This window comes from Sminthopsis crassicaudata, chromosome 1, assembly GCF_048593235.1.
Source record: "Sminthopsis crassicaudata isolate SCR6 chromosome 1, ASM4859323v1, whole genome shotgun sequence".
NCBI classification, from domain to species: Eukaryota; Metazoa; Chordata; class Mammalia; order Dasyuromorphia; family Dasyuridae; genus Sminthopsis; species Sminthopsis crassicaudata.
In genome coordinates, this window is record NC_133617.1 from 249,012,683 (window position 1) to 249,036,568 (window position 23,886).

At 32.8% G+C, this 23,886-nt stretch overlaps 1 protein-coding gene across 5 annotated transcripts in view; it reads left to right on the plus strand.

Moving 5' to 3' along the window:
* The window catches only part of ASXL3 (ASXL transcriptional regulator 3), a 248,985-nt gene that overhangs the window by 18,305 nt on the left and 206,794 nt on the right, over positions 1-23,886 (plus strand). For 3 of the 5 annotated variants that reach the window (XM_074277560.1, XM_074277579.1, XM_074277584.1), the window contains one exon: positions 13,295-13,377. In XM_074277560.1, coding sequence (XP_074133661.1) covers positions 13,295-13,377 — 83 coding nt within the window. Of the gene's footprint in view, positions 1-11,155; positions 11,278-11,839; positions 11,993-13,294; positions 13,378-23,886 lie in introns of those variants that run through there. The other 2 variants (XM_074277569.1, XM_074277550.1) reach the window with 2 other exon arrangements.

The window sequence follows — 23,886 nt, forward strand, 5'->3', positions numbered from 1 at the left end:
CCAAATATTTAAAAAATCACGGTTGGAAGAATTGAAGATGTTGGATTAAGAGATTGTATGAGCTCATTTAGATGGTATAAATAAGTTCAAGTCTGAAGACCCAGAAGAATTATCAAAGTATTCAAAGAACTTGTAGATAGAATCACAGAACTAGGCAGTTTTTAAGGATTGATAGATAACTACAGAGTTGACAGAAGACCACAGAAGAATAAATGCAGTAATATTCCAAAATTTCTAGAACCTAAGTCCAGTGGCCTAGGCACAGATCCTCTGCAAAATTCTACATTCTGTTGTAACATTGATGACTTATGATCATGTGGCAAACAAAATGGGTATTACAGAAAACCTTGAAAGTATAAGTTCACTAAAAATGTCATCTCATTCATTCTGGATACTGCTATTATATCAACTAATATAAATGTAGACCTAATATAGTTAAATTTCAGCAAGACATTTAGTAGAATCTTTTTTGTTAATTTGAGAATTCAGTATAATTATTTGGATTCATGATTTATAGTAAGACTTGTGGCTGGTTCAGTAATCATGTGCAAAGAATAGTAATGAATAAATTGATATTAACCTGTATTGAAGTGTTTAGTGGGATCCCACTAGGGGAGGATGTAGAAGGAATGTTTATAACATGTGGAATACATAACTCTAGAAAGGATAACACAATAGTTAAAAGTTAACATAATAGGTGAATTGTCAAGGCTGAAAAAAGTTTTCATAGATTAATACTATGAGCTTAAAATAATGAATGAGACTAAATAGAAGTATTCATTGAATATTCTCTTGAGTGTTTTACATTGGGTAGAAAATTGGATTAGATTTGTAATAATAGCTCTAGGGCATTGTAAATAAATGGATAGTCTTAATCAGGAAGACTAGTAGAAAGTATAGTTGGAGTCCGAGGCCCTTGCTTTCAATCCTGTCTGTATTACTAACTACTACTATTGTTACTTGGGCAAACTTCATAATTCCTTATCTCTAAACATAGGAAGTTGAACTGGACAGCTTCAGAGATCCCTTGTAAAGTATCTAAATCCTTAGTTTTAAGTCTTGATTTGTACATGCTAGCTATGTGGCCCAGAGTGAGTTGCTTAACATCTTATATAGAGTTGCCCTAGGAAACTCTTAAAGGTTTTTAGTAACTAGAAATAATTTGATGAAATCACTACTTTAGATCTACTCCATGCCCATCAGCAAAAGCTTACTTTGCAGTTATAGTCCAGTAAAAAAAAATACACTAAAGCACAGTAGTATTTTATAGTTAAAATAAGATTTCGATGCATTTCATTTGGAACTGACAGTCCTTTGAATGTGAGATATTCTAAGTGGTTCTAACTTTTTATGTTACTTATTGCACAGTATTGTTTACCATGAAGATTTTCATAGACTCAGTGGTTGTTAGCAGTGAATAAGAGCTTCCTTGCCCTTTCTTAATAAGTCTCTAGACCTGTTAACCATACTTTAGAATTCTTCCACTTATTTCACTGCTTTGCTAACTCATTCTTTTTATTTACTTCTACAGGACTCATAGTGATGGAGTCAGAAGTAGTTTGGGGTCTGCACTAATGGAGCTATTATTATGACCTTTAGTAGACTGCCCTATAGGTGCATGATGGTGCAGTATATACAGTATTGGGCCTGGATTCAGGAAGACCTAAGTCCAAAGTTTAATTTCAGACAGTGTATATTTATGTGGTATTAAGCATATCATATAACATCCATTTGCCTTAGTTTACTCAACTGCATATAGTGCTAACCTTGTAAAATTTTGAGATCAAATGAGATAATATTTGTAAAAAGCACTTAGCACAGTACCTACATATAGTAAGTACTACATAAGTACTTATTCCCTCCCCCCTAAATTGCAGCTGGAGATAGGGGTTGCTGTGAGAAGGAGTTTAGAGGCACACCTAATGAAACTTTGTGGCTCACCTTTTGAAAAGTGTTGAGGAACTTGAAGTCTGTTCCTACTTGGTAGGTGATGAAAATGAAAGTCAGAAAAATGAGTTTTGCTCATATTTTTTTCACTTTGTGTGTGGCAGAGTACTGACTGTAATCCTCAGGCTGATTTTGTTGACCTTTAAGGTTCCTTCCAACTCAAGGATTCTGTAAACTTGGGAGTACTTAAAGGAAATGTCTTGATGAATTCTTTTTGATTTCTTTTGTCAAAAACAATGCTGTGGTCACCTTGGATATGACATCAAGGATATTTTATTCCACCCTTGAAACTGAGTAAACTAGCAGAAAACTTTATTTTTCTGTTTATTTTATCATTTGGGAAGTATTTTATGATTTTGTTTTCCTGCTGTCTTGAAAGTTTGTCTCTAGAGAAGATACTTGCTCACTAAGTGCAACAAGAAACTGCTAAGTTTTGTTGTTATTGTGCATTTCTCCTTGTATAGAATCATTATAATTACATGTAGCACACAGATAGCATAGCTTTTGGAGAATAGTAATTTGTGTCCATGTAATGCATTTCTTCCCATGTGTTAAGTACAGTTTGTAAACATATCTCATTAACCCGGGACGAATCCTTGTAGAGTCTTTTTTAGAAGGTGAGTTGTAAAATTCCTATTATTATGCACAGTGTGTTAAAAACAGGTATATAGAAAGATGAATAACATGTATTTTACTCTGTCTGAAGCTAATCTAGTACAGGTATTTGCTTAAAACACTTTGTTTTTAGGTGAGATGGCAGAGTGCTGATAGTGAAGATGTACTTGACCTAACCTGTAGCATTCCTGTGGTTTTCAGAATAATTATAGATTTTTAAAATCTAAGAGAAGTAGGCTAGATCTCTTCTTCATGCTTTCTTTTCCATTTCCACTTAGAGAGTGTCACTGAGGGGTACATGGAAAGCAATATTGTATTCATACAGGCCCATTCTACTATGAAGTGGTCTAGATTCTGAGGCTATCTTGTAGTGGAGTTCTGGCTTCATGACTTAACTCATTATGTAACTTTGAACCAGATACCTCTTCTGAGGCTTAGTTTTCATGTTTATAATATAGAAATAATTTTATTGTACTTATGGTCTGATACTTAGAGATGGAAGACCATCTAGTCCAACCATCTCATTTTATAGATGATGAAACAGAAATCTAGAAAGGTTAAGTGAGAAGTCACACATATAGTTGAAGTAGTAAGGAGTGGAACAAGAATTTGATCTTAAGAAGTTCTCTGATCCTCAAATCACCCAGATTATTCTTGTGGTAGCCATTATATGTGCTGATGTAAAGGTAATACTTTAATTTATCTTTAGAGCTCTTGAAGGTTTACAGAACACTTTTCCAGAAGGGAAAGTAAAGTAGAAGTAATGCCAAGTTTTTGTTATTTTTATTTTACAAAAGGTGAAGAGATTTGCCCATATTAGTAAAGTTAAGGAAATATAGGAGCTAGCTTCCAGTGAAATAAGAATTCACATATCTTTGTGAAATAAGAGCTTCAGAGGTTTATGTTGAATTATCTTCATAGTTTTTTTTGAGGTAGAGAGTCTAAGCCTTAATTATCCTTATTTAACATATGGGGAAACAGGCTCAGTGAGAGAAAATGACCTCTCTTACTATTCTCTTGCTCCTCTTATTTTGTTCTTGTTTCCTACCAATATCATTGCTCACAATTTTACCTTCTTTTGTAATGCATAGGTTTAGTAATCAAGCAAAATAAATCAGTGCATTGACTGAATCTGAAAATATCTCATTTGCATTTCTGATCCATCATCTCTTTGCCTTTTTAAGTAGGATGAATGTTGTCTCATCAATCTTTTGAGTGAAGTCATGATTAGTCATTACATTTTTCAGATTCATCATAGGTTTTCCAAAATCATTTTCCTTTACCTTATTTTTGCCATTGTATATTTTGTTTTCTTGGTTGAGCTTACTTTGTTCTGCATCTGTTCATATTACTTTTTCCAGGTTTCTCAGAATCTGTGTGTCATTTCTTATGGTGCAATAATGATTCTTTGTATTCATTTACCATACTTTGTTCAGCCATCAGTGTTTTTCCCACTTTGTCCTGTTACTTCCGTTTACACTTTGAATGTGAAAACTAAAGTGAATTATAAATGTCTTGGAGCCACTTATCTTTAAGATGATTAGGTTGGCCTAGGTGATATGTATAATTCTTTTCAGTTCTGTGACTTTGTGATACTGTAACTACTGCATTTTTTTTTTTGTGTGTGGGGGGGGATATATATGCTCTTCCATGTTAGAAACAAATCTTAGCAACAGCAGCCTTGAAAATAAGAACAAATATTTTAACATTGTAGTAGTTTCAGGGATACAAGAGAAGTTAGGGAGTTGATATTTGAAGAACAGAAAGAATAGACATGGCAATTGTGAAAGAAATTAGAGGAGAAAGCTTTATTTAAATACATGAGAAGAGTTTGACCCCCCCCCCCCAAAAAAAAAAAAAACCAGCTATGAGTTTAGCAACAGGGGAGTTCAGTGGATTACATAGGAATTTGTTGAGTGGGGGATTGTTAGAAGTATTTTTAAATTTGTATCAAAAATATAAAGGAATCTTTTAAACTAGAATATTATAAGAATGTTTTAGAATTCACATTTACAATGAAATTGGAGTTCTGGGATAGCTTTTTTCATTTAATTTTTTGGGGGGGGGCTCTGTCATTTTCACTTTTTTTTTCCTTGTCTAAAGAATTTTGATTCTTTCTATTTCTCCCACAATCCCCAGTAGAATCCCTTTAAAGCTTATTCACATGCCTTTAATTCTGTTTCTAAGACATATTAACCTTTTTTATATCACTTACATTTCTGTTTTTTCTTTTACCTATTACCTACCTACCTAGAGAGCTGTACCTTATAATGAATACAAAACTTCAATTCCTTTAATTTATAGCTCTTCCACTTTGTCCTCCTTATTCTTTTCACTTGACATTTTCCCATTGAACCTGTTGATTTTTCTTATCATCCTTCTTTGGTATATCTTTCGCAAGCCTGGGATGGAATAGAAATAATGTTATATATATTTTTTTCCTCTCTGTTTAATTTCCTCTGACACCTGTCAATGCTTTATATTTGATAGTAATTAAGTACTTGCTATGTTCCAAGCCTTTTTTTAGGAACTGGGTTTATAATGAAAAAAAAGATCGTTCTTATTATCCTCAAGGAACTTACTTGCTGAAAGCAAGAATGGATTAGAAATGCTGGAATCGGGAAAGTACAAAAGAAAGAACAAATTAATGACAAAGTAATTAATGTACTTGATATGTGTTAGGTGCTTTGTTCAGAGCTAGAGAGTTGAGACAGGTAAGAAATGAAGGTTGGAGTGCCATCATGGCATGAACCACCACTACCAGTCTATCAGTTTTACACAAGTCTTTAATGCATTGTGGACTGAATTGGGTACATTATTCAGATTGTCACTGGATAGTTCTATTGATCTGGAATTGTTTATTTTACATAATTATAACTTTGAATTTGAATATCTGCAATTATTTCACTGGGTACTCACAATGGACTTGGCAGTATTTATAGAAACATAATGACCTTGTTTGAAATTAGAATATTTTTTTATAATTGAGGAAGATAAAATTAGGCAAGTAGAGTTAAGCAGGGAGAAAAGCTGAATTTAAGGGATGATGAAGACTAGTTAATTAAAATGAAAATTTGGAATGGAGGAAATAAAAAAAAAAAGCTGTAAGAATCATACCTTTTTTTTTTTCTTTCTTTGTGTTACAATTAAGAGAATCATATTGTTAAACCTTGAGTTTAGAACCTTACAGTTTACCTAGACTAGTTTCCTCATTTTTTACATGAGGAAACTAATACCAAGGAGTTTAGGAATTCAACCAAAGTAATTCAATTAAATGTGGGTATAATTGGGATTGGAAATCAGTTGTTTCCATATGCACGAATATCTTTGGTAGATCTAGTTATAAACTGGAAGAATCATTTGACAATTGGAAGATTGTGTCCAGTAAGACAAACACATAAAGATCTTCCTTAAAAGTGCATGTTTTTCGAGCAAAAACAGCATTAAGATGAACATAAATTTATTTAATAAAATTTCACTGAAAATCAACAATGCCACTCTACTACACTAAATCTTTATATGGGGAGATTTAGCTTTAGTTTTAGTATAAAACTCTGACTATCCCTTCATATAAATAAATATACAAATAAAAATTGAAAGAGGACTATTCTTTTTTAGGAGTCTCAGTGTGGAATTTGGGCATTAGTTCCAATGTTTAAATACCTCAAAAACTCCTACCATTTATGAGTTTTTAGCAGACTAGGGAAAGAGCTTTCTCAGAAACAATTGAAAGTGCCAATTGTGAAGATAGGTTGCTCCCAAGGATTGCTGAGAATTCTGAAAACATAGTAAGTGCTTAATAAATGCATTTTCTTTTATTAATTATTCATTCATCTATGAGTCTAAAGAAAAATCTCTTATGGAGCAAAATAGAAAGTCTGTAGTCTTAATTTTTTTTTCCTATCCTTATTGTCTAGTTTTATGTCCCTCTCATTTTTTCCCCTATAACTTCTATTGCTTTGGCACATCAAGTTCTCCCAGCATGGATCCATATGTGATGTTTAGTGGTCCCTATTTTGATTTGAGTTTGACACCACTGATCTAGGGAATTCAGCAGAGCTGTTCAAGGTGTCTCATTCAGGGTTATCTTAAAGGTTACTATTTAAAAGGTAACAGAGCTAAAAATTAGAAACCTACTTCTTCCTTTAAATATTATTATTTTAACAATACCTTACATTTCTATATTACCATAAAGTTTTAAAAGTATTATTTCCTGTACCATTTCATATGAGAAAAACATAACTTCAAAATTGATTTTGCTTTTTCATAAAAAGGTATGATTTGAGAACCTTAATATACTATAAAGGCAAGATGTTTATTTTGGGGGTTGCCTTAAGCTCAGCAATGTTAATTACTCTAGAATTACATTTTTCTAACTTCTTAGCTAGGTGACTTAGAGAATAAGACTGCTAGATCTGTTGTCAAGAGGAACTGAGTTCAAATCCAGCCTCATATAGTTAGAAATTATGTGATTCTGGGTAAGTCACTGAATCTCTCTTTGCCTCAGTTTCCTCATCTGTAATATAGGGATGATAGTAATGACATCTACTTCTCAGAATTATGAAGATACAAAATGAATTATGATTGCAAGCCTTAATATGCTTTATAAATGCTATTTTTGTTGTTATTCCTTTATTCATTCATGGTATATAGAGAGAGACCTTCTGTGAACCTCAGAGTGAGGGGTGTTTGTTTATATGTGTGTATATAAATATGTATAGTATTATTATTAGTCATAATTGAATTTGTAAATAATAAATTGATGATTAGTAATTTAATATGTCCAGAACAAAGGAAATGCCTTATGCTACTCTATCCTTGTTAGATTACTCTAGATTATTGTGTTTCTTATTAGCATCACCATCACCAGTCAATCAGTAGTCATGTATCAAGTGCTTTACTATGTGCCAAGCACTATGAGTTATCTTGATTGTCATTATTATTAAGTATTTCACTTCAGTGGTTTCCTTTGGTATTTACAAATCCCTATTTTTAGTAGCAAGTAATTTTTTTTAATAGATTATGATTTAAATAGCTAAATCCTCTAATTTGCTGACAAGTCGACTTGTTTGCTAATGAATGTGCATATTTTAGAGAAATAGAGAGTTTTTACCATGTACTTTCTTTGTTTCAATTCATGTAATTAAGCAAAAATCTTATTTCTTAAAGTATCCTTGAAGAATTCAACATTATTTAAAGACTAGATAACTTACTCCTTTAGAATTGACAGGTCAAAGAATCCATCAGAGAAACAATAAATAATGTCATTAAAATAATGAGAATGAGATAGCACACCAAAATTTTTGGAATTTAGCCAAAGCAATCAATCTTTAGTGGAAAAACCATATCTCTATTTGTAAGCAAAAGAGAAAAAAGAACAAATCAGTTAATTTGGCATTCAATTAAAATTTTTAAAAACTACTAAATTTTAAAACTTTCAATTAAATACTGAAGTAGAAATTCTGAAAATCAAAGAAATTAGCAACACTTAAAGCTTTGAGATAGCTAGCTAGTGTAGAGTGGTAGTAGGCTTGAACTCAGGAAGACCTGAGTTTAAATGAGGCTTCAAACACTTACTAACTATGTTACCCTAGGCAAGTTACTTAATCTGGGCTTCCTCAGCTATAATATGAGGGTAGTAATAGCACTTCCTTCTCAGGGTTGTTGTAGAATCAAATGAGATATTATTTGTAAAAGTACTTATTAAAATGTATGGCCCATAATAGGTACTTAGTAAATGCTTAAGAACTTTTTTCTTCAGGAAAAAATACAACCCATAAATCATTAACTAATATCTCTTCCCTTTACCTCCCCAAATCCAAATACCATTGCCTTAGAGGAAAATATCTTTTTATTTCATAGTTAAAGTATGGTAGCTCATTCTGAAAATTTTCATCTTCTCTTTGCATATATATATATATATATATATATATATATATATATATATATATTCATCTGGGGGCAATTTAAGTCACTCTTCTGTGTGAGTATACACCAAAATATACATCCATATATAAGTATACATCCATAGATAAGGAATTGTCCTGTCCTGAACCAGATTTCTTTTAAGACTGAAACTTGGAGGGAAATGAAAATAAAATTGCAAATATAGATGCTAACTTTTCATTACTTTACATAGTGTCCTTATGTTTTCTTCATTTTATGTTATCATCAATCATTTAACAAAAAAAAGCTTTATTAAGTGCTAATTATGTTCTAGGCACTGTAGTAAGTACTGGGGATAGGTTAACAAGACAAAAGACAAAAAATTCTTTCCCTCTGCCTTTAAGACATGGTAGAGGGAAGACAGTGTATGTGTGTTTGTTTGTATGTATGCGTGAGAGATATGTGTTTACATATATATGTATATATATATGCACATACATGCACCTACTGTCTTCCCTTTAAGGGAGTATATATGTATATACATACATATGCACACATACACATATAATAGAGAAACTATTCACAAACATGTATGCATATGTATGCATGTATATAATATGTAAATAAAATACATTGCAATTTTGGAGGGAGTGGTGTTGGGAAAGGGATTTCTAAGAGATAGCTTTTGGGCCCATAGTTGGATAGCTTCTGCAAGGAAATCCTCTATGAGACCTAATCCATCATAGAATACAATTGGAAGGGGAAATGTGGTAAATTCTAGTACTGGCTAAATCCAGCAACCTTTCACCCTGAAACTAAAGATAATTTTCAAAGAAAGGAGTGGTTTTTATTATTTCTCATCATTGACTACCCTTGTGTTTAAGAGTTGATTCTATAAAGACTTTTTCTTGAAAGGTTTGATTTTGAAACCTTTTTTAAAAATAGAAGGACATGCTTGAAGGATATAGTTGAAGTATAAGATATACAAAATATAAATTTTGGATTAAAGAAAATGAAGTGAGATGACATTCTAGCTTAAAAAAAAAGCAAGAAAGAAATATTTTATTTGGAGATTCATGTTTAGGCAATAATGGAAATTATGCATTATATCTGTAGGATAATTCGATAATAGATTTAGAGCTGGAAATGACCTCAGGACATTTTATATATGAGGAAACTGAGATTTGGAGAAGTTAAGTAGTCTGACACTCTCAAGGTCTCTCTGAAGAATTTTGAAGTTGATTGTAGAACAGGGGAGACTGTTAAGCATAGTTGTGTGTGCCCTCATCAGAAAAGGTGCTGTGCAGAATTGCAATATCTTAAAAAAAACATGAGATGTGCAAATTTAGAGACATCTCCCTGATCTGTTATATAGACTATTTGTGTTGGAATTACTATAGAGCATTCTGAGTTGGAATTGGTCTGATCTGTCACAGATAGACACACTCTAACTTGACTCTGACATAGTGATGTCATTTTGGTCCTCTGAGAATGAAGGATAATCGACTGACAGCAAGGAAAGATTTGAGACTGAATTCAAACCCAAGCCTTTATGACTCCATATCCAGAGCTCTTGAGAACACAGATAACTTTTTAAACTTGGAAATTGAAATTAAGGAAGAGATCACATGCTCAATAAGAAGAAATTCCTTAAACTTACCTGAAAAAGTAGTGAATAGATATCTCGGTCTATATATGAATATAAATCTTATTCTCTTGTCCTAAGTTTCATGTAATTTGTATTCCGTTTTGCAACTCTATATTTGGCTGGCCTGAGTAGTTATTGACCCTATTCTTTATTTTTTTATTTTATCTTATTTTTTAATTTTTTTCTGAGGCTGGGGTTAAGTGACTTGCCCAGGGTCACAAAGCTAGGAAGTGTTAAGTGTCTGAGACCAGATTTGAACTCGGGTTCAAGGCTGGTGCTCTATCCACTGCGCCACCTAGCTGCCCCCTATTGACCCTATTCTTAAGGAAATGTCTGAGAATATAATTAGACTAAGATTGTTTTTATTCCATTCTTGGGTTGGCTACTTAACTGACTCTAGATTTATTCTTAACATCTATACCTTTATTATAGTATCTTCTGGAATACAGCAGACCTAAGACAGGAAATGCATAATTAAAACAACAACAACAACCACCCAACAACAATGTGTAATTGAGAAAATTTACTCTACATTATTCAAAGGAAAGGAATACTCCTACCAGTTATGTTCTGAAATATTAAGGAAGTTCTATTGTCAAATTGCATTTTGTCGGATATATGAACTCTCAAATCCCTTGCAAGTCAAGAAATTCATGAAACAAGGGATAATTGATCAGTCTGTGGCTTTCAGCCTAGTATTCTGCATCTTGTTATTGTCATTTTAGTCTGAATGTGGTTGTATCATACTACAGTGTTTCTAAGAGCGTGGCTGCCTTGTGGGTCCTGATTTTTGTCTCTGCCATGTTACACATTTTTTTGATGGTTTTATTGTTTTGTTTTGTGAAGATTATCTTTCTCTATTCATGTGTTCTATTGTACCCACAACCAGTTCAGTGCAGCTTCCTTAGTGCATACTGTACCTCCTCTCCTCCTCCCTTTCCCCATCTTGTAGGAACTGGGTGGGTGGTGGCTTCTGGTGTTTTGTATAGCTTTATTATTTCCTTCCCACTACTCATTTAGTTCATGCTGTAATACTTGGCACTTTTACTTCCTTTATAGAGTAGGATGTGATGTCATAGAGAAGGGGAAAGGGCTATCCAAATTCTCTCAATTGCTGGGAGGAGCTGCCCAGGTGTGCTGAGGGGCCTGTACTCAGGAAGAGAAACAGGGAGTCCTCCACAGTGAGTAACCCCACTTTCAAGTGCACCCAAGTTTCCTTTAAAGCCTTGTCCAGTACAGTGTAGTTTCCTCTTCTGCCCTTTCCAGTTGTACCCAATTTGCCCTTTGGAGTGTTACCAGTTCAGCTCAGTTTTTCTCCTTTCTAGCCCTTTCTCCACTGTTTTTCACCTTTTCCTCTCCTAACCCTCCCACCCTACCAATTTCCCTTTTCCCTGCTTGTTTCCTTTTTTCAGTGTCTACTGACTTTCCTTCTATCCCTTTGGATTGAAGTTAGTGTTCTCCAGCCTTGTCTCTCAGTTGGACAAACCTTTTCCTTCAAGTCCTTGAATCTCCAATGCCCTTTTAAAGTATCTTATAATTATGTACTGTCTTATTTCCAGTCCTTAAAAAAAAAAAAAAAATCTGTCTGCTTTTACATGTCTGTCTAGTTCTTTTCCCTTTCCCTCTATGGTCTAATCTTGTCCCCTTTTCAGCTCTAAACAGTTTCCTTGTTGCCTCTTTTTTTTTTTTTTTTTTTTTTTTTTTTTCAGTATTTTCCAGTTTACTCCTCTTCCGTATCCAGACATGCCTATGTTTCTTTTTTACCCCTTTCTCAGCCTTCAGTTCAGCTCTCCACTGTCGTCTCCAGCCAGGACCAGTTTCGTTCGCCTCCCAGACCTTTCTAGTGCAGCCCATATTTCTACATTCCTCTTTAGAAGAACTGAAAAAAAGCAAATAGTAAGAAGGCTGATCTGCATTGGAAAATAATGTGGGGCAAGGACTATCTATGGGTAAACTTTCTGAACTGGAAAGGGAAGAACAGGAAAGTTAACTCAAGTTGTGAAGTAGCAGAGGAGGGTGGGGGCAAGGGGGGAGGGTAATCAAGTGGCTGGATAGCTTATTGGATGTACTTATGTACTAAGCCTTTTTCCTCTAGAGACCTTTTTGGCTTTCAGCCCACAGTTGTAGAGATCCAAAATAAGATTCTCTGATGGCTGCATTGTAGCCCTTGTGAAATGAATTGGAAGCCTTCCCATTTCTCAGCTGGCAGGAGTCCCTGTCAAAAAACCTGTTGTGTTAATTGTCAGTAGCTGTGACCCTGTTGGTTGTCTTAGTGGAGATGATGGTGAGAACATGGATGGAGATTAGATTCACTTCTTCCACCAAGATTTGGTCTCTGTCGACCATATTGGTGAGACATCACAGGAACCTGACCCTGCCATTTCTTGTTTGGCAGGAAATTGGTCTCTGGATAATGAAGGAGCTTGATTTCTAGAGTTGGTGGTAGATTACCCATTACATGCATAAATGGTACCCTTTCCCACCTAGTTTTTAAAAGTAATCTGGAAAATGAACTAAGTAGGACTGAAAAGGGAGCAGGAAAAAAAATGGAACTTATTGCAAAACTGTATGAGGTGGACTGAATGGGAAGAGGAGGGAGATTTTGCTTGTGTTCAATTGGAAAAGGCAAAGGAATTGGAAACTGAGCTGAACTGGAAAACACACAGTCATGAGTCATCTGGGCATCTTCTGTGCTGCTTTGACTATTTTTGACCACATTTTAAAAATTATTTATTTTAAGCTAAAAAAAAATGAATTAAAACATAAAACCTATGAAGTCATCATTGACTAGTATCTACTTCTTTAAGAGTTAGTCTCCAGCTTTTGTCTTCCTGAGATCAGAGAACCATTAAGAATGTGTTTAAAGGTGATTAAAAAAAAAAAAAAAGTGTTCCCTCCCTCAACCAAATTTTAGTAATTATTCTTTGTTTAGTTGAGTCAGTCATTATTAGTATGTTATCCTTGGGTTTAACCCTTTTCAGTATGTTTGGTACATTTTTTGGGAAAAAAAATTTCCCTATATTTGATTGAAGCAGATGATGCCACAAATGTCCAAAAAATCTTATTCTTCTTTAGTCAATGTCTCAATAAAGTTCCCTGCTCTTTGATGATTTTTAAATGAAAATTGCATGATTACATATAGTACTGTTTGTGTTAAATAACTTCACACAATAACCATCAAATTTTATTTCTTTATAGGCTTTAGAAAAACACCCCAACTCACCAATGACTGCAAAACAGATATTGGAAGTCATTCAAAAAGAAGGACTAAAAGAAACAAGGTCAGTATTAATGTATATAGAGTTCTTTTGTTCATTGATTTATTAAACTGCTGGTTCCCAAAGTGATAGGTATGATTTAGATTCCAATATAGTGAACATGGAATTTTTTTGATCAAACATTTGCCTGGCTTCTAACTTGGGAAAAGTTTGATAAATTATATATAAAATATTATAGAAGAGCTATTTATATTAAGGAAGGATTGTTTTGTCTAAAGTTAGCATCTTTTAAAAAATTATCCTTGTTTCTTTTTTTCCCCATAGAAGTTGTTAGTGTTTTTGAAAATGAATGGTGAATATAGTTCTTTCTGGTTTAATAGATGGAACTGTAGATATAAGAGTGGAATTTCTTTTGATAAAATTTGGGGTTCTAGAAAGAATAGTATTTAACTTGGTTAGTTTACAGACATCCTGTGATGTAAGTATTAATTCTGAGCTGGTATTTGTTTGTAATTTTGGTTGGTAATTTGTGGCTTGAACTTTAATTGCTCAAAGAGAATGGAATTAGCTTTTGAGGATGAAAATAACCATATTGTGGGCAAATAATAGGCTAAATTTTCATAAAATAGATTTTTGTGCATGTACTTTTGTGCCTACATGCAGATGCATTCAGTAATTGTCACATGGCCAAAACAAGTAAACCTGACAAGACCTTTTCAGCATTGTGACTGTTGTGACTAGTATTGAAATAAAGTAGCTAAAGGGGATCAATATTCCTCTGGAATAGGTTTTCTTTTCTTTTAACAAAGAAAAAAAAAAGGCTCACCTGTAATTATATAGCACAAGTGATAGCATACTTTAGCAGCTTTGAATGTTGCTTTTGCAAAATAAGATCAATAAGCTGTAAAATTTAGCTTGGTTTAGGACAGTATGATCTGAAATTTCAACCTAATTGTTTCTATGTTTATCTGTTCTGAAGAAATGCTTTGTGAGGATGTATCTTGTTACTTTTGCAAGCATTTTTCCTAAAGTGGAGGGAATAATGCAGAATTGTACAGTTATTGACACTACATAACACTTTTAAAGGTGATCTTGTTCTGGGAAGCTAGATATGTGTGTGTTGGCAGACAGCAGAATGGGGAGAACTAGAAATTCATTTTCCCCTTGCTACCTGTCAAAGCCCTGGAAATGTATGTGCCCTTAAAAAAAGCATTGGAAATGTTTGTTCTGCAGCCAAAAAGAAAGGAGTAGGGGGAGGGAATCTCAGAAAATAAACTCCTGCTGAATATGGGCTTTGTGCCAGAAAGATCTGCCGACACAGACAAAAAGCCCCTCATTAAAGCAATCACTTGAAATTTGTTTATTAAGATACATTTCTCAACAGCAGTGAATATGCTACTTACTATCTGTTGTTCTTCACTGTGTGATATGAGACTACTGCACCTTGGCTCTGAACTACATTATAATTAGTCTCGTTATTATGGCAACACCTCTTCACACTACTTAAAATGCTTGTCTTCTCAGAGTTGTATGTTAAAGAGGTTGCAATATAAGTGTACATAATCAGAAAAAAAAGAAAAAAAAACCTCAAGATAGTCTTTTTAAAGAGTCACTGAAACAGAAAACAGTCCTAACTCTCAAGTCACTCCTTCATCATGGCAGTAAAACTTATATCTAGGAAAAATGACTACAATTTTAAAACATGACGATGAGCAAGCACAGTCAGAAATAGAAAGAAAAAAACATTTTAATTATTCATAAATTAAAAATATGAATTGAGGAAGTATGAAAAGAGGTCATGATGAATAAGGCCTTACTTATGTTTAGTTATTGTCCTATAAAGTCAACTGTCAGATATGTGCATATAAACTCTGAAGTTAATTTTCTGGTGCATATCTGAGATAAGTATTTTTTCAAGTATTCAGGTAATATAATATTCTGCATTGTGAATTCTCAATCTGCAGGGGATTTGGAAACCAGACCAACAAGGTTGTTAGAGATGTGTTTAAATTAGGAATAAGTAGACTCTGAGCAAGTACTTGAGAAATTCTCTTGAATTAGTGTTTTGGCTTCATGACATCTAATTTGGCTGCTCAGAGACCTTTTTTGCTTTTTTCTGAGTTCTTGGCTGTGTTCCAAGTTGTTGAATTTGCCAGATAAGTGAGGTGTCACTGTATATTTTTTTTAGAAAAGAGTTAAGTTTAGAAATAGTGTTGTCATATGATAGAACCTTAGTGAGGAATTCTTAGAAGGTTATAAATGCTGCTATTTTCAGGAAATCCAAGCATTTTGTCTGCTTATTTTTTAAATGTAGCAAAGTCATTGGTATAAAAGGTGTGACCAGTAGTTCTTTGGTTTATTATGCATGCATAATAAAATTTTTTCTAGTTTTTAGTAGGAGTTCCAAGACGCAAGAATGTGTATTTATTCATTTTGTCTCCCTCCAGGAGCTGAACATTACTAACTTTTTCATTCATGTGCATTCAATAATAGAGGAATTGCTATTGGTTATAATGACCTTGATGTGCCATCCAAGTTAGAAACTTTTAAAAATTTTATTATAAAGAATCCTAACAAACAGTAGTTTCAATGTTTTTAATCACATCCAAAAGGTAGACTTTTAAATTTAGAAAATACATAGCAAATCGATGAATTCATATAATATATGTATGCTGAGATTTTCCACTGATTTCCTGTGAATTAAAAAGCTTATTGCAAAGTTGGCTTGTTTTCTAACAGTAAAACTGCTGGTAAATAAACTTCCTACTTGAAATAGCAAATATAATATTAACTTTTAGAGTGTAACTTTTGTGTATGAATATGTGTATGCTTAATGTTTGGAGCAGTGACACTTGTATGATTTATAAAAACCACTTTTGTCTTTTTATACCAACCTTTCCACTACACGTTCTTAAGTATTTAATTATGTACTTTTCTTTTTGAAATGATAATCAACAGTCATTTATTTTAAGTGCTTATATATACAGGCACCAAAGACTGGGTTTCTTGAAAGTTCATATTCTCTATATTGCCATATATTTAGCTTTGCCAATGTATTTCAGTTTTGTTCTCATCACTTTCATGCTGAAACAATACTTACTATGTGGATTGTGCTAGTTTTAATATTACGATATTTTCTAATCTTTTGGCAGAATGTGAATGATTTCTAATGCTACTAACTTAATATTAGTATTCACAACTATCTTTGGTAAGGGGATAATCATGTGTTTCTTGTTTCATTTCCTAACATAAATGTCAGGTGACAGAAGGTATAGTGAAAGGTGTCTTGATATAGTGAAAAGTATCTTGATTTGAGCGCCTTATTTGCACTTTGACTTTGCTTCATCATTTTCCAGTTGGAGTGAATGGTATTTTCTAGAGGCCTGCTCCTTTAAAGTGACATGAGAATGGTCAGTCTTAGTGAATAGAATATTTGGAGTACTTTTCTAGTAGAAAGAGCTTTATAATGAAAAATGTTTCATTTCGGGGATTAAAAAATAATCTGAAGATTTTAAGTTATCAGAAAGGGAGATGTTAGGCCAAATACTCAGTATTTTCACAGGCACTTAAGTAGTGCAGTGGTTAGAATCCCAGTCCCAGTGGAATTAGGAAGATGACCTAAGTTCAAATTCTACCTCAGACATTTCCTAGCTGGGTGACTGAGCAAATCATTCAACTTCTTTCATAGTCTCTTCCTCTATAAAATGGGAATAATATTATATGTCTTCTGGGAACAAATGAGATAATTTTTGTTAAGTGCTTTGCAAACCTTAAAATACATAATGTGTGAATGCTGCTCAGATATTTTCTTAGGACTTTGGCATGATTTGCTACTGTGGAATAATGTTCCTGCCTCTAGCTTTTAGAAGCTATCAGTGAGAAAAGAAATAACAGAACTTGTTTCCATGATTTGTGTTAATATCTTTAAAAAGGAAGGAAAATTTACTTTATTTTGTAATTGAGAGATTATATGTACACAGGTGCTCTCTACCAGTGATGCTTCCCTGTCATTACAAATATCATTTTTCATCATAGCATGGAAAATCATCTATTTTGCATGTAGAGGAATAGCAATTTAAATGTATCTGCAGGAATACCACACATATTATGTTATGATGAAAAGAGTGTTTTGGGGTTTCTTTTTTTTTTTTTTTTTTTTTTTAAATGAATTAGAGGACAAGGGTTCAATTCCCAACTCTGCTCATTAATGTCTGGTGTGACCTTGGTTAAGTCACTGAACTTCTTTGGTCCCATAGGAATCTGAGGCTAGATTTTAACTTAGATTTTCTGGACTTCAGGTCCAATGAATTGCCTTTCATAGTTGTCAAGTTATTCAAGTTTCATACATGATCAATGTTATTTCCACTGACATTGAGGCTGACCATTTTTAGTTTAATTTTATTTTATTAATACAGAGTATGCTATTGACAATTCTGGGTTTGGAGATTGAATAGTATTGTCTGTTCTTTCTTTGAAAACATATAGGAGAAATTCTTTTAAGACAACTGTCTAAGGATTTTTTGTCTTTTCTTTTTAAATGCTCTAATTTTTTCCCCCTGAGGCAATTGGGGTTAAGTGACTTGCCCAAGGTCACATAGCTAGGAAGTGTTAAGTGAGGCCACATTTGAACTTGGGTCCTCCTGACTTCAGGACTAGTGCTCTATCCACTTCGCTACCTAACTTCCCCCTTTTAAATTTGCTTTAAATAAGATTTACTTTGTATTATATTTGTATACTTTTTTACATGCTTCACTTTTCTTAGGGTGAAGGAAATTTCAAATCATGGTGTTATCATACATAGTGACAAATAGTACTATTTCTTAACCCTATTCCTAATTTGTGCAGTAAGAGATGATCCATTCCTATTCCCAAGATATTTTGACTGGAGATAAGATATATGTCATTTGTTTCAGAATTCTTACTTTCAAATTCCATGTTAGCTATCTTTTTATTTCAAAATGATGGGGTTTGGAAGTATTGTACTATTTTAGAATTATAAATATTAGCTTGTAATTTATTTCTTTTCACTAGTAATTATAGCTTTTTTTTTTTTTTTTTTTTTTTAGTGATTAAAAATAAAGTGTCAAATAAGTTGTTGGGAATTAGATTCATAAAAATAATGTTGTTTCCAAGTTGGAACACATTGGAAATTTGTGTTTGCATCATCTTTGCCCAAGCAATCTTGTGTAGTTGAATTTTTGTTACTTTTACATGGTAGAAATATTAGGTTCTATTGAAATATATTTTTTGAGATTGGATAGTAGGACATGGGGAGTGTCTTTTATGGTTGATAAGCACACTTAGACATTCTGGATAGGAATTCCAAAAATTCTTTATGTTAAATTAAATAAACATTTGTTAATAAGCACATATTATATGAAAGTTCCTGTTAGGCAGTAGATACAAGAAAAGAAACAAAACAGTCTCTGTCCTGGGAAAATAACACATGTACATAAGATAAATAAATTTAAAGGCAGAGAGAACCCTAATAATTATTGCCCATATCAAATCCTTTGTAAATTATTGCTCTTATAAAGCGTTCACAGTTGTTGGCTTAATTTTTTAAAAAGAATCTTCTGTTCCTGCCCTCTCTTCTTATCTACTTCTCTCCTTCTTATTTTGCTTTCTCTCTCCCTTCTCCTTTTTTTCTCTCCCCCTCCTCTCTTTTTTTTCCTATGTCTTCCCTCTTCTTCTCTCTCATCCCTTTCTCTCATTCCTCTTCCTTTTCCCCCTCACTTCTTTATCATTTTTTTTAAAAGAAACAAAACAAAAACCCAAACCAAATCTGGATCAGTTTACCCTTCCTGGTAGTCTCTCTTCCTTAAGGTTCCTTATATTGGTATCTGACTTAGGGAAGACATTCCTAGCATTGCCAGGAATGTTTAGTGGTCTAGAAAGGCTGGAAAAAGAATCTAGTATTATTGCTGGATGGATATCCTGAATTTGGAGCTTTTTGTTTCATTTTGAGGAATAGTATTGAGAACATTTCCTAGTGTAGTATTATGTCTTATGTCTGTGCTCACAATATGCTTCTTATTGTATACTTCACTGCACAAAATACTTTGAAAAGAGTCATGACCATACATAATAAGAACCTATCATGACATATCCACATTGAATTAAATTTGAGTTTTAGCCTCTGGTAAAAATAACTTTAGCGACTATATGTAATTTTCAGGGCATTCAGTTTACATTTAAGACATACATTATAAGTGTGAAATGGCAATATTTCTTCATACATCTTTTTATTCTGTCAAGCTTTTTAAAAAATTCCTTTAAACAGTTGAACAAAAGAAGTAATTTAGGTTGTTCAGTGTTGTCAAGATACAGATGTAATTTATTTTAGTAATACACTGCACTCTATAAATATTTTACTGCATGACTAGAACCAAAAGTGGATATAGTATTGTAGTATAAATGACTTGAGTCCATCTGAGGATCAGATATAGGAGAAACTCTTTGGCAAGGCATATAGGAACAGAGATTTAAGCAACATGCCTTTATTTAATTGTGTTCCCTCTCTCCCCTGTTACCTTTCACTTTTTAAAATTGTTTGTGCCCTGAATTGCCTAAAGTCTAAGTGATTTTAATTTTATTCTATTCTATTTTGAGTTTGGAATCAGAATTCAAATGCAAAATGATAATATGCTGACATAGAAACTTCTTTTTATAGGTGATTTTGTTTCAAAGATTATTAAATTGTGTTCTCTTTTGTTAAGCCAGTATTTGAACAAGTCACTTTACTCTTAAAAAAAAATGAGTGAACCAACTTATTTTTCTTGATGAAATTCACATAATATAATTCACATATAATCGTCACGTAGAGTGGACATTCCTAGCTTTAGTCCTACTGCTTCTGAGACTTCCTGAATCCAAGTGATCCATCAGTTCTGCAGCAGTAGAGACTATTGGTGTGTGACACCTTATCAAACTGAAAGAGTATCACATAAGTGAAGTATGAAGGTGAGTTTAATGGCACCAAAAGAAAAATCACATTGTTGTTTGCTTATTAGAAAATGTTTGGTAAATAGTTAATTTTTTAGTATTACTTTTATTAAACATTAGTAAGTGTTAACACAATGCTAGTTTTTGTATCTCATATATATCGTCAATTGTGCTTGAGATTTTAGATGGAAAATCAATCTTTCAACCATTGTCTTATTAACGTGAGTATATACAGAACACTATTATTACATATATATATATCTGAAAAATATATATGCATACATTTTATGTATAATGATATGGATCTTGTGGTCATTTTCCATTTATGGTTTCATAGTTTTATTCTGCCTGTTTTTTCTTTCTCTCTCTTTCACACAAATGCACATGCACATTCACACAGTCTGTGGCATATATAAAAAGTGTACTGCTGTTGTCTGGTTGCAAGTCATGGGATTATATAGCCTCCAAAGAAATGAAGTTGAAAATTCTTGAAAAAGCAATGGAGGAGAGCATGGTGGATATAAATGAATGAAACATAACAAATAATGGATTATCCTGAGATATAGTGTGAAGGATTCTTCAGAGAAATGGATGATGAGGTAAAGAAATAAACAGTCATGTAGTGAAAATAAGGCTGGTAGTTTTTATGCTTTATTGCTATTTATGAATTATCAATAGAACTTGAACTTGTGTATTGGGTCCCTTCTGGGATTTATTGAAAGACTATGGATGCAGGCGTAACAGATTAAGCAGTCATGGAAGGGCTGCAATATTTTTTTCTTAGGGAAAAGAAACCTAGATTGATGAAATTACAGATCTGTTGGAATAGTGATTGAAAATGAAAAATAGATTTGGGGCTGGGGGTGGTATTCACTTGACAATTCAATTCAGCAAACACTTATGCAGTACCTGCTGTTTGCAAACTCCTAGGATTATAGAGAGTAAAAAACAAATGGTTCCTGCCCTCAAGCAGCTGACTTTCTTGTGTGTATGTATGAATACAGCATACACACATGTATCAATATTAATTTCAAGAGAGATATGAGTGCTCAGATATCAGGGTATCAGAATAAATCTCATGTAACGAGTAATAAAGGACGAAAGTGGCTAATAGATTATTTAGATCCATGATAAGAAAAAGTAAATAATTAGTAGATCAATACAAACTACATGCCAAGAGATTGAAAGAACTAGGAGGTGTGATTGCTCAGCTGTTGTCAAGGATTTGTAAAATATACTTGAGTGGAAGAGGTATTTCTAGATTGGAGAAGGCAGATGTCCTAATTTCCAAAACATGAAGAATGATAGCTCCTTCAACTTCTGGGATAGGTATGGTGATTCTAAATATGGATGTCCTTAAAATCAGGCACAATAGTTTTTAGACTTGATATGGTTAAAATAATAATCATAAGATTTTGAGGATTTAACTTTTTGTTTTTAAATTTGGAAATCTGGATTATAGAATCAAATCTGCTGCTAAAATACAGAAATACCTTTCCATAGCATCTCAGATGATTATCTTGTTTTTGTTTGAGTACTTTCTTCCCTCCCTTCTTGATTCCACTTCTGATTCTCCAGGCTTTCTCCACCACTCCCACCTTCTTATCACCCTGGAAGCTTTCTTTTCACTTGCAGCCTTTTCTGATTAAACAGTTCTTAAAAATTTTATTCTTTAAAGAACAAGAGCAAAAACATTCATTTTCTTTGTATTAGATATTTTCCAATTACATGCAATTTTTTTTTAAATTTGGAGTTCTAAGTTCTCTCCCTTCACCTTCCTCCTCCTCCTTTGAGAAGGCAAGCAATTTGATATTGATTATGCATGTGAAGTGATGCATAATATATTTTCATTTTAACCATGTTGTAATAGAAAATACAGACAAAACAATAAAGTTAGTTTTTAAAAAAAACAGTGCTTCATTTTATGTTTAGAATTTATTAATTGTCTCTCTGGAGATGGATAGCATTTTTCATTGTGAGTTTTTTGCAATTGTATTAAATCATTTTTTTGATCAGTTGATAATAAGTTTTGCTGTATGGTTTTACTGTGTACAGTGTTTTTCTGGTTCTGCTTACTCATTTTGTATCAGTTCACATAAGTCTTCTAGGTTTTTCTGAAGTCACCCTGCTGTTTATTTTAAAATATTTATATTTAATATTTTTATTTTCCCCAGTAACATATATATTTAAATTTTAAAACTGGAAAGGATTTTAATATTGTCTTGATAATTTCATTTTGCAGATGAAGAAGCTGAGCGTTAAAAGAATTGTTTTTTTGTTATATAGCTACTTCATGGCAGAGCTGATTGGAACCCAGAGCTTTTTTCTTTATATCAGTCTGGATATAACCAAATACGGTTATTTCATGGCTATTAGTTCATTTAATTATATTTTCATATAACCATATTTTTCTGTTTATCATCTAGAATGTTTTGAAAGACTATAAAATGCCTTGCTAAAATTTGAATATGGTATATGTACAGCATTTTCTATGTACCTATTCACAAGTTCTATGAAAAACATTGTTTAAATTTTGGAATAACTTGTTCATTTTTTCAAATTAAATTTTTATTGCTATCTTTTGCCTTTATATTTCCTACAGTTCTCTGTGTCCTTTCCTTTTTTCCCATAGAACCATGCCACATAATAAAGAATTTTTTTTAAAAAAATAAGCAAAAATAGGTCAGTACATTGGAAAAAACAATCTGAAAATATATGTAGTGTTCCACAGATGTAGATCTTTTGTCCTTTCAGAAAACTGGGAGGAGATATCTTCTGATATCTCTTCTTTGGATCTATGCTAATTTTTTTTTTTCTTCTGAGGCTGGGGTTAAGTGACTTGCCCAGGGTCACACAGCTAGTAAGTGTTAAGTGTCTGAGACCAGATTTGAACTCGGGTCCTCCTGAATTCAAGGCTGTTGCTCTATCCACTGCTCCACCTAGCTGCCCCCCATGCTGGTTTTTAATAATTTTACAAAAATTATTATGATGTATAAGTGTACACTATCTTTTAAAAAAGGTTTTACTTAACTCTGCAAGATCAGATATTTCTCTGATTTCTTTATATATACACTATATTCACATACTATAATTGTTTAACTATTCCTCAATTGATGGGTTTCTACTTTATTTCTAGTTCTTTGCTTCCATAAAAAGTGTTGCTATATATTTTGTTATTTTAGGGGACTTTTTTTTTTTTTTTTTTTTTTTTTAATCAGTGATCTTGAAATCTATGCCCAGCAGTGGCATCTTTTGGGTCAAAGAGTTTAGTCACTTTTTTGCATAATTCCAAATTGACTTTTAAAATTATGGAAATGATTCCCAGATCTACTAACAGTAACCTCTTGAACCTATCTTTTCTTAAACCTTCCATTATCAGCTGTTTCCATTTTTTTTATTTTTTTTTTTTCATTTTTGCCAATTTATTAGATGTGAAGTGAAAGCTTAGGATTGTTTTGATTTTGCAGTTTATCTAATAGTGATTTGGAACATCTGTTCATATGGTTGTTGATTGTAATTCTTCTATTAAGGATAGTTTTGATGACTTTTTTTTTTTTTTAACATAGTTGTCTGTATCTTGATTGTCAAACCCTTATCAGAAACATTTGATACAAATTTTTTCCTATT